Source organism: Elephantulus edwardii, unplaced genomic scaffold, assembly GCF_000299155.1.
Source record: "Elephantulus edwardii isolate Elephantulus edwardi_28Jun2011 unplaced genomic scaffold, EleEdw1.0 scaffold00021, whole genome shotgun sequence".
Lineage (NCBI taxonomy): Eukaryota > Metazoa > Chordata > Mammalia > Macroscelidea > Macroscelididae > Elephantulus > Elephantulus edwardii.
The window spans coordinates 11786995-11797924 of NW_006399771.1; the positions used below are offsets into that span (position 1 = coordinate 11786995).

At 35.6% G+C, this 10930-nt stretch overlaps 1 protein-coding gene across 4 annotated transcripts in view; it reads left to right on the plus strand.

The window, feature by feature from the left end:
- The window catches only part of PPFIA2 (protein tyrosine phosphatase, receptor type, f polypeptide (PTPRF), interacting protein (liprin), alpha 2), a 778898-nt gene that overhangs the window by 604108 nt on the left and 163860 nt on the right, over positions 1–10930 (plus strand). For all 4 annotated transcript variants that reach the window (XM_006882537.1, XM_006882538.1, XM_006882540.1 and 1 more), the window contains 2 exons: positions 4372–4463; positions 8262–8397. In XM_006882537.1, the coding sequence (XP_006882599.1) occupies positions 4372–4463; positions 8262–8397 (228 nt within the window). The remainder of the gene's footprint in view (positions 1–4371; positions 4464–8261; positions 8398–10930) is intronic.

The following is a 10930-nucleotide window of genomic DNA, read 5'->3' on the forward strand; positions in this document are numbered from 1 at the left end:
ACTTGACTAAAGCTTTGAGGAAAAGATGGAACTCTCCTGAGAGTCATTCTATGATCATAGAAACTAGTTTTGGGAGACGATGTCAGTATCTTCAATAATAATAGAGTTATACTGGTATCAGTAATTCCTATTGTACAATATATAGTAGAAAAGGTAGTTGAGGATCAGATTGTGATATCTTAAAAGTTGTATTTGCTGATATGTTATTTTTCATTTAACTGGGGGAGGAACTAAGGAAAGGTTTACACACAGATAGAAATAATCATGAAGGATTGATGGGGTTAGTGGGAAGCAGAGTTTGGTGGAAAGATGGATAGTGCAAAGGGAAAGGCAAGGTACAGAGATATCATGAGATAGTTTAATAAATGTCATTGATAAATTATAATTACTGTTATGAACAAAAAGTATATGAATGGTCTTTCAAAAAAGACAGACGTTTTTCTTTTGCTTCTTTTAATGAAACAAGAAAAAAAAAACCTTGTTACTCTAAGTAAATGTTTATTGAACAAGAGAAAGCAGTAATGGAGAGCAAGGAAGGAGTGAGTGAATAAAAGAAGGAAGTACAGAAGAAAGGGAAGAGGAAAGTTAGGGAGGGAAGAGGAGAGAGGAGTATGTGGCAGAAATGTGACATACTGAAGGTATTAGCAAATACTAGTGAGCAAAGAGAAAAGAGAACAATAGCACATTTAGTCCTTGCACTGCTAAGCCAAAAGCTTGTGGCTTGAAACCAACAGCTGCTTCACAGAGAGAGATAGGAAATCTCCTTGCATTCTGTTTACAGCCTCAGAAACACAATAGAAAACCAGCTATGAAAACCAGTTCCAAATACAGAACAATTAGTTTTGAATTTTAATGCTGTATTAGGAATCCTGTTGATGTAAGCATAAAACCTGTTGGACCACTAACTGAATAGGTGGTAGCTCGAATTCATCAGCTGCTAAATGGGGGAGAGATGAGAAGTCTCCTCCTTGTTCTTTAACAGTCTTAGAAATCTGATGGAGTGTTGCTTAATGGCATATATTATTATTTGAAAAAAGGTCATTTGGCCTCCATGATTATGGTCCCCAACATGAAAATATTTCAGTGCAATATGTTACCTAGAGTAGCACCTAATTGTATTTGAAGTAGTTTTAAAAGGTTACAATAATGCAAGTTTATGTTAGAAAATATATATGTATCTGTTTGAATAGATGGAGAAGGATAGGGCACTCTAGAGAGAAATAGAGCCATTCCAATATTATAGATGAAGCCAAAACAGTTAGTATAAGGAATCACTAAAGTTTGCTGTAACTACTATGTTTGAAGAACTAGGTTTTGACCAGATTGTGAAGTTTGGACTTGATCTTGTTATGCAATGCTATGCTATCCAAAGCTCTGTGTGTTCCTGGCAAGAACCCCAGAACCCACTTCCCTGCCACCTACCTAAGCCTTAGAGCTTCAGCAATCCTACTTTGTGTTTTTATGTATGTAAATCATCTGAGGAAAAAACCAATCCATACCCTGCTCCTGGATTTTTATCCCAAGTAGCTGAATAAATTCTCTCACCTGATCACATCTCCTGTTGATATTAAATGCACTTGTGCCCATTCTGATTCACAAGGATCCTAGTACAACACAATAAAAACACTGCCTGGTCCCACATCATCCTTGTAACTACTATTGTTTGAGTTCCTTTTTTCTAGCCACTGTGTCAATCCATTTCACCAAAGGTTGTCTTCCTTTGATCTGACTCTACTAAGTATGATGTCTCCCTCCAGGGACTAGACATACATATTCAAAATATGTGAGATGATGTCTTGCCTTTCTGGATTCTAAGGAGCATCCTGGTTGTACTTCTTCCAAAACACATTTGTTCATTCTTTGATCAGTCCATGGTATAGTCATTATTTTTTTCCAACAGTGTAATTAAAATTTGTCAGTTCTTCTTTGGCCTTTCTTATCCATTGTTCAGTTTTCACATGCATATAAGGTGATTAAAAAATACTAAGACTTGGTTTTAGGTGCACTCTTAGTCCACAGCGAGACCTCTGCTTTTCAATACTTTTAAAAAATAGGCCTCTGCTTCTTAAGACGTTTAAAGAGATCTTTTGCAATAGCCCTGCCCAATGCAATATGCCACTTGATTTCCTGATTGTTGCTTCCATCGGCATGGATTGTGAATCCCAGTAAAATGAAATGAACACTATAATATTTTGTCTGTTTGCCATGATGCTGCTTTTTTGTGAGTCAATTGTGAAGATTTTTTTTTTACTTAAAATGGAATCCGTACCAAAGTTATCTTGTTTCCCAGCTCTTTATAACTCCTCCAGTTATTGTTTTACCACCTATAATGCAGACCATTACCAGCAAAACCCTCCACATGTTCAACTTCTTTTCTCAATATTTATTCTTATTCCTTTAATCTCTAAACTTTCAATAGCTACAGCTTGAGTCTTTTTTTGACCTATCACTGTTATCACTTAATCTCATGGATTTAGATATATCTATAGAGTGGGCATTTCTAAATTTTGTTCTCGGATTGAGTTTTATTCTCTTGGGAGTAGTCTTGGGAATATTCAAGTGCCAGCTCAATATCTCCATTTATACACATGAGCATTTAAAAATTAACCACATATTATTTTTCTTACACCACTAATAATAACTGAGCTTTCCAGGAATCTTTTCAAAATATAGCACATTTTCATTTCAGGTACATAGGTTAAAAACTTTGGAGCATTTTTGACTTGTTGTTAACTCCCACTTCAGTTAATTCACTACAATAACAAATACAAATTCAGTTGCTTAGAAACAATATTTTAGCCCCTTTTTCCCTAACATCATTCCTGTCCAAGTCGTCACTTTATGCAGTTATTGTGGAAGACCCTTAACCATTTCCTACCTGCCAACTCTTCAATAACCCATTCCATTTGAGGTAAAATAATGATGTCTCCACCTACTCAAAATACTCTAGTAATTTCCTGTTGTACTCAAAGTTGTTATTGTTGTGTGCTAAAGAGTCAGAACCGACCTGTAGCAGACCCTCCGGAGGGATTTCCTAGGCAGTTAATCCCGAGGGAGGAGATTGTCCATCCTTCTCCAGCGGAGCAGCTGGTGGCCACAAACCACAGTTCTTTGAGATTGCAGCCCAGTTCTTGCCACCAAAATCTTTAAAATAGTCTATAGAGACTTTCAGATCTGCATGTCCACCAAATCCTCATCTGGTTCTAAGTCCATGTCTTACTTTCTTCTCTCCACAAACTTTCCAATCTGGCAGCAACCAGGGAAGCTCTCTGTCTCCCCTCTTCCCACCTGGCTTCCCTCACTCCCCGACCACAAGTATATTTAGGACTCTATCTAATCCGCTCCTTTCCCTTGATTGGGCAGTAAGGGAACAAGGGGTGAGGTGGGGCTGAGTGCAGGGCGCCCGAGACATGTTTACCTGCTGTTCCTTTTATCTGGTACTTCTTTACCTTACATATATCCTCATTTTCATTTTCTCACTTTCTTTAAGTCTTTGCTCAAGTATCATTTTATTGGAATTCTCTTCAGTGACTTTTTTTTCTCCTATTTTACCAATAAATCCATGGGGGTTTCACCCCCGCCCCCCCCAAACAGTGTAGTACATAAAGATGTATTGTGCCACTATTCCCATGCATCCTGGCTGTCAGACACAGAATGGTGCTTAACATACATTAATAAAAATAATGAACAAATAGATTAACAAAACCACTAGTAAAATACAGGATATTTACAACTAAATAATTTCTTTCATAACACAAGTATTCAAATGGTCTGTTTCACATACAACACATAGGAAGAGATGATGCGGATACCTGCTCTGTAGAAGCTGGTTCAAGTAGAGGGTGAAAGAGCTTAGAATAGGATAGGGATGGTGAGAAAACAGATAAGGAAATATCGCAAAGGCCACATGGATGAAATCACGCAGTGAGAAAATAAGTAGGAAGCAAGAAAAATTTTAAGCATTGGTGTGGGAGTATTAAAAAAAAAGCCTTAAAAACACCATGACAGTTAGATGTTTATTTATATTACAGTAATGTAAAAGTTATAATCGTTAAAACAAAATTTAGATCCCACTTGTAATTAAAGGCTATTAAACAGCATGTATACGCATAAACTTATAGACCAAAACAGAACATTTAAAACATATTAGTAACACAAAATTTTTATTACTATGGAGATAATAATTGTCATAATAGGTTTGCTAAACCTCTTTATTAAATTGATACATTGTTGCTAGTCCTTTCAATCCAGCCTTGCTTTCTCTTTACTCAGGTGTTCTTCAGCCCTCAAAGGAAAAGGAAACGGATACTTGCTGAATAAGCAAAAGATTTTCCTTCTTTTAGTAAATTGGCCCTGCTTTTTTTTTCCCAGGAAAGATTGGCAGAAGAAATTGAAAAGCTGAGAGCTGAACTTGACCAAGTGAAGATGAGAACTGGCTCTTTAATTGAACCTGCAATATCTAGGTAACATTAAATTTAGAACTATCTATGGTTAAGTAAAATTCAATGTGAATTTCCTTATGGTTTTATATCTCCTCAAAGAAATGAAAAAAGTACCTTCTGTAGTTTTCACTCTACTATTTCTATTCATTACTATTTCCCATTATGCACATGCCAATATAATTCTGTATTTAATTAAAAAATCTGAAGATGTTATAAATACATAAGTAATTTATTTTAGAAAACCATGCTTTCTTTAGGAATAAAATATATTTTTATTTTATTTTATAAAATAATTTTTATTTTTTTAAATACTAGTATATATCTGTATGAAAACCTTTAAGTAAAAACAAACAAACAAAAAACCCAAACCCTTTGCAATGACTAAATCATTGTACAAAAAAAAACAACAAAACAACACACCAAAACTCTGAAGTCATTCATATGAATTTATACTGAGGTGATAATAATGGAAAAAAAGAAAAATGTTGTCAAAATACACACACACACAAAAAGCAAGGCATAGCATGTGACTACTATTAGTTGAAATTGACCGCAAATAGGGTTCATGGCCTAACAAATTGATGAATAAATCATAATCTATTTAGACCACCAAAAATTTCTCAAAATCTTGTATACCAAAAATGATTTAAAAACTAAATTGTTTTTGTCAAACTCTACTACATAAAGATCTCATGTGACAATATAAAATTGGCTTAGGTTTTACTGATTGGTTTATTTTTATGTTTGCTGTAGTCTTTACAAAGTAGATCAACCAAAGTGCCCCTGAGTGGGTATGAAAAATAGAATTAGTAAAGAAGTATTACTTCTACTTTCTCCTCATAGAGAACTGATTCAAAGAGATGAATAAAATGTGAGAAGTGGCCAATTATTTCTCTGGTGAACTGTAACCAGTAGTCTTACGTTTAAGATACTGGGAGATAGAAGTACATAAAGAGTACAGATATCTAATGGAAAAACAGAGATAGTAGTTTAAGGAGTTTTTTAATGTGGAAGATAATTGAAGCTAGAAAAATATATAGTAGTAAGACTTCATAAAGATGAAAACTTAATAATGTTAGCCATGTCAAGATGTGAAGATATTATTTCAAGTGTAAAAACCAAAATGGTCAAAGGTTCAGAATCAAGAGAAATTTTAAGTATTGAAACAACTGAAAGAAAGTCAGTATGGCTTGAATGGAGAACAGGGAACATAGTAGCTAGAAATGAAGTTAGAAAAGTAGAAAAGGCCTATATTATGGAAGTCCTTCCAAGAAATGATACTTGAAACTTTAGACAAAGTAACTGGAAACACATGGAAGAATTTAAAGACAGACTTGATATGATTGGCCCTGTGCTCTGCTTCATATTTTCTAAAAATAACTTGCCATTTATTAAGTGTTTTCTGTGTCCTACGATATCAGTCTGGAGATTAAGGTGCACCTGATCCAGGCCATAGTTTTTGCAATCACCTATTCTGCATCAGAAAGCTAGACAATGACCAGGCATGATAAAGGAGAATTGATGCCTTTGAGCCGTGATGCTGGATAGAGTATTGAACATACTTTGGAATGCTAGAACAAACAGGTTTATCTTAGAGAGGATGAAAACAGACTGCTTCTTGAAGGCGAATATTCTAAGGTTTCATCTGACATAGTTTTGGAATCTTGTAAGGAAGGACCAGTCCTTGGAGAGGGACATTATGCTTGGAAGGGTGACAGGACATCACAAGCGAGGATAACCCTATTGTATTTAGGGTCGCTATGAATTGCAAGTGACTTGGCAGCACAACAAACAATGTGTTAGACATATATCTCTGAAGCTACAATGGAAACTAAAATTTTTGTCTTTGTTGTCATTTTAGTTAGTGCCTTTGCCCAACAGATAATGAACGGACAGTGGAGCTATTTTTGTTTGTTTGTTTTTTGGCCTGGTTGGTGAGGTAGTTTTCAATAAGTTATTATCAATAAAACCAATTTGTTTTGAAAAGATGGTTCTGTAATTCATTTACTCTGTTATCTTACTTAACAAAATAGCTACATCTTGCTATCCCTTAGGTCAGTCTTTCAAGCTTAAACTTCCTCTAATCTTTTCTGGTCTTGTGAAATATTAACAAATTATGTTTTCATCAAAAATATATGACTAAAGTCTATAGTACATCAAGTGAGATTCCCCCAAGCCCAACAGAGAGCTCAGCACTCAGAATAACTCCTAAAGATGATCAATTTCTTACTTGATTTTACAAGACAGCACGTTGTCACGTCTTTTAGTGTTATCATTAATATAGTAATGAATTGAATCTGCTCTAAGTATTTATATAATAATATGCCTGAGGAAACCATTGCTGCACTTTGATCACAGTGTACTTTATTGCAGTTTATTGAAAAACAGCATGATAATATTTCCAGCTGGAATTTTCCAAATGTTTTGACTCTAAGCAGATTTCAGAATAGATATCAAAATTTGTTTTTTGCATTTTTAGAAAATTCTCTTAAGCTTAACATTTCTCCTGGGGTTTATCCCATTTGACTAAAATAATATATTGTTGGTTTTGATTGGTTTTGTTGTTCTTGTTGTTGTTTTCCACAGAGTCAGAACTACTCCATAGCTAACCCACTGGTGGGTTTTCAAGACAGTTAATCACACAGGAGGAAATTGCCCATCCTTCTTCCACAGAGTAGCTGGTGGTTTTGAACTGCATGCCTCTCTGATTGCAGCATAGCTTCTTGCCACTAGGCCACCAGAACTCCCCAAAATAATATGTTATTAACATTAAACCAATCTGATTGTAAGCATTTTCTTGAGTCCCTAAATTGGAATTTGAGTATAGATTATATATTACAAAATTATTCATTAAATGCTTAACATGTAAATAAATTCCTCTTATTTTTTTAATTTACATTAATGAGAAATACCTTAATTAAATGCATTTTTTAAAAAAGGAATAACCACTTCAAATCCATTGCCATCAAGTCAGAACCACTCATCGCTGACCTTCCAGCAGGTTTTCAGAGGCTGTAATTGCACATGAGGGATTGCTCTTTCATCTCAAGAAGACCAGCTGGTGGATCTAGGTTGGTTACACAACTCCTTACCAAGTAGGCCACCAGAGCTCCCTAAAACCAATATGATGTTGTTGTTATTGTTGTGTGCCGTCGAGTCGCTTGCGACTCACAGCGACCCTATGTACAACAGCCCTAAACTCTGCTCTGTCTTGTGCCAATTGCACCGTCTCAGATATGCTCATCCCAATAACCCAAGTCACTGAATCCATCCACCTCAGAGAGGGTCTTCCCCTCCTGCGCTCTCCCTCCACCCTCCCCAGCATGATGTCCTTCTCCAAGGACCGGTCCCTCCTTACAACATGTCCCAAGTATGTTAGATGGAGGCTCAGAATCCTTGCCTCCAGCGAGCCGCCCGGTTTAACCCTTTCCAGGATGAATCTGTTTTCCTGGCAGTCCATGGTACCCTCGATACTCTTCTCTAGCACCACAGCTCAAAGGCATCAATTATATCAGCCTTAATGTGTATCATTATATCATATTTAAAAGTGATAAAATAATAATTATTGATCCAAAGATTATTTATTCTGAAAGAAGGCAATTAACATTAACTTAGAGAATAAACCTAAGATGAGAATTTCTGTTACAAGCCCTTAAAGGGGCTTTATTCAATGTGTTATGGTAAATCATCAATGTTAGTAATGTTTAATTTCCTAAAGCCATAGTATTTTTGCTTATAGTTAATTCAGCAATGGATAGTTATTTACTATTACATTTCATTTGTGAGACTGGGTATGTTTCATATTTTGGTTTTTTCCAGGACTCACCTGGATACATCAGCTGAGTTGAGGTATTCAGTGGGATCACTGGTAGACAGCCAGTCTGATTATAGAACAACCAAAGTAATAAGAAGACCAAGAAGAGGCCGCATGGGTGTGCGAAGAGACGAGCCAAAGGTGCATATTTTTTATTTTGACTCTTCGATAGTTTTAGATAAGTTAATGTATTTGTAATAAAATTTAGTGCTAAAGAAACTCAAAATGCTAGTCTTTGTATTAGCTTTGAGTGTGCTTTGTTATATTTATTTTTAATATATCTTAGCATGTAATATTGGAAATTGAACCAAGCATCTTTTAATTCATTTTTCCAGAAAACATTATGAAAGTAGTACCAATTAATTTTCCACTGAAAATGTCTTAATTGTCATTTGGACACAAAATAGGTACTACTTTATATTGATTCTAAAGAGAAAAAGTATTTAAATATAGAAGATCAATTATAAAACATCATAAAACAGGCAAGTGATGTAATCAGAATATCTGTCTATATGGTTTTAAATTTATTTAAACTTATTTTGCTTCTTTTTTCTCCATTTTTGATTTTTTTCCTTACACTAGTTTATATTAAAAATTCTAATACAAATTAGGACAATTCTTTCAATTTACCTCCCCTCCCCCATCAAATTTTACAACCCAATGATTAATCCCTTCTTTCCCCTGAACATCCTCTACTTCCAGCTTCTCCCACCCCTCCTGGATCTTATACTCATTCTACAATAAGATGCCAAAGCAAATGGAAGAAATCAAGAAGTTAAGAAGCTGAACAGAAAATTTCAAAGGGGAGCACAGAAAAAGAAAGCAAAATATGATAATGAAATGTGCAAAGAGTTGGAGTCTGAAAATCAAAAGGGATGAACTCACTCAGTATTATCACTAATACCACACACAAGCAAAATACTTCTGAAGATGACCAAAAACAACTGAAACAATACATTGACAGAGAACTTCCAGATGTATAATCTGGGTTTGGAAGAGGCCTTGGCACTGAAGACATCACTGCCAAAGTCAGATAAATCTTGACTGAAAGAAAAGAGTACCAGAGAAATGTCTATACGTATTGCACTGACTATGCAAAGGCATTTGACTGTGTGGATCACAAAAAATTGTGGCTAACTTTGAGAAGAATGGGAATCCCAAAACACTTGACTGTGCTCATGAGAAACCTATAATTAGACCAGGAGGCAGTCGTCAAAACAGACCAAAGAAACACTTTATCATTCAAAAGAGTGTCTCAGAGATGTGTGTGTCCAGCCTCCATACCTTTTCCATCTATGTGTGGAACGGATCATACAGGAGGTTAGTCTTTATGAGGAGGAGTGTGACATCAGGATTAGAGGAAGATTCATCAACAACTTGCATTATGCAGGTGACACAACCTTGTTTCTTTTGTAAGGAGGACCTTAAATGTTTGCTGCAGGATTTCAAGAACATTAGTCTTCACAATGGACTGAAGTTCAACATCAAGAATACAAAGATTCTCACCACCAGGCCAATTGACTGCACCAGGATGGATGGAGAATAGATTTAGGTTGTTAACAATTTCAGCTTGCTCAGCTCCACAATCAACATTCTTGGCACCAACAGTCAGGAAGTCAAAAGATTAATTGTATCTGGTAAGTTTGCTATCAGTGGCCTTTCCAGAGTGCTAAAGAGCAATTACATCCTTCTAGAGGTTAAGGTGTGTCTGATCCAAGCCTAGTCTTTGCAATTACTTGCTATACATCAGAAAGCTGGAAAATGACTGAGGATGACAGGAGAAGAATCCATGCCATTGAGTTGCGGTGTTGGAAATGTGTATTGAACATACTGTGGACCGCCAGGAGAACAAATATATCTGTCTTGGATAGAATGAAACAAGTTTCTTTTCAGAGAAAAGGATTTTGAAGCTCCCTGCCTCTCATATACTTTGAGCATGTGGCCAGGTGGGACGAGTCCTTGGAGAAGAACATCATGATTGGAAGGGTGGAGGGACTGTGCAGGAGAAGAAGAGCTTGATAATATGGATTGACATAGTGACTGGGGCAATGGGCTTATTTGTACAGAGTCAGTGAGACTGGACCCTGATAGGACAGGGTTCAGAGCATTGTACATAGGGTTGCTATGAATTGCATGTGACTCAACGGCACATAACAAGAATAATCATGCAGTGAAGAACCTTAGACAGAAGAAATCTTTAAGTGAATCAAAGGAATAGCAAATAAAATCTATTTACATTCTTTCCCAGTCTTTTCCCCTAAATTTTATTTATTTTTGTTGTTACTGTTTTTGAGAATACACCAAGGAAAATATATGGTTCTGTGATATTAATTATATTTGTAGGGTTGTACAACTATTTTAAACCTCATTTCCCAAGTAATTCTTTTTTTCATTAACATGATCCCTAAGAAATCTATGAAGCAAGTGCTGACATAGGTCCTCTATTCTATATTTATGCCTTTATAATATAGTTCTTCATAGAAATAATTTTATATATCACAAAAATTAAAACCATTAATAAACCTCAGAATGTGTAAGACCTTCCCTTATGTCCACCTCCTTGATACTTTCAAGTCACAGACATCACAATCACTGAGTGCTAAAAAATTTCTCACATGATGAATTTATTATGCTAATTTTATAAAGGTTAAGGAAGAGCCTATAGTGATGAAAG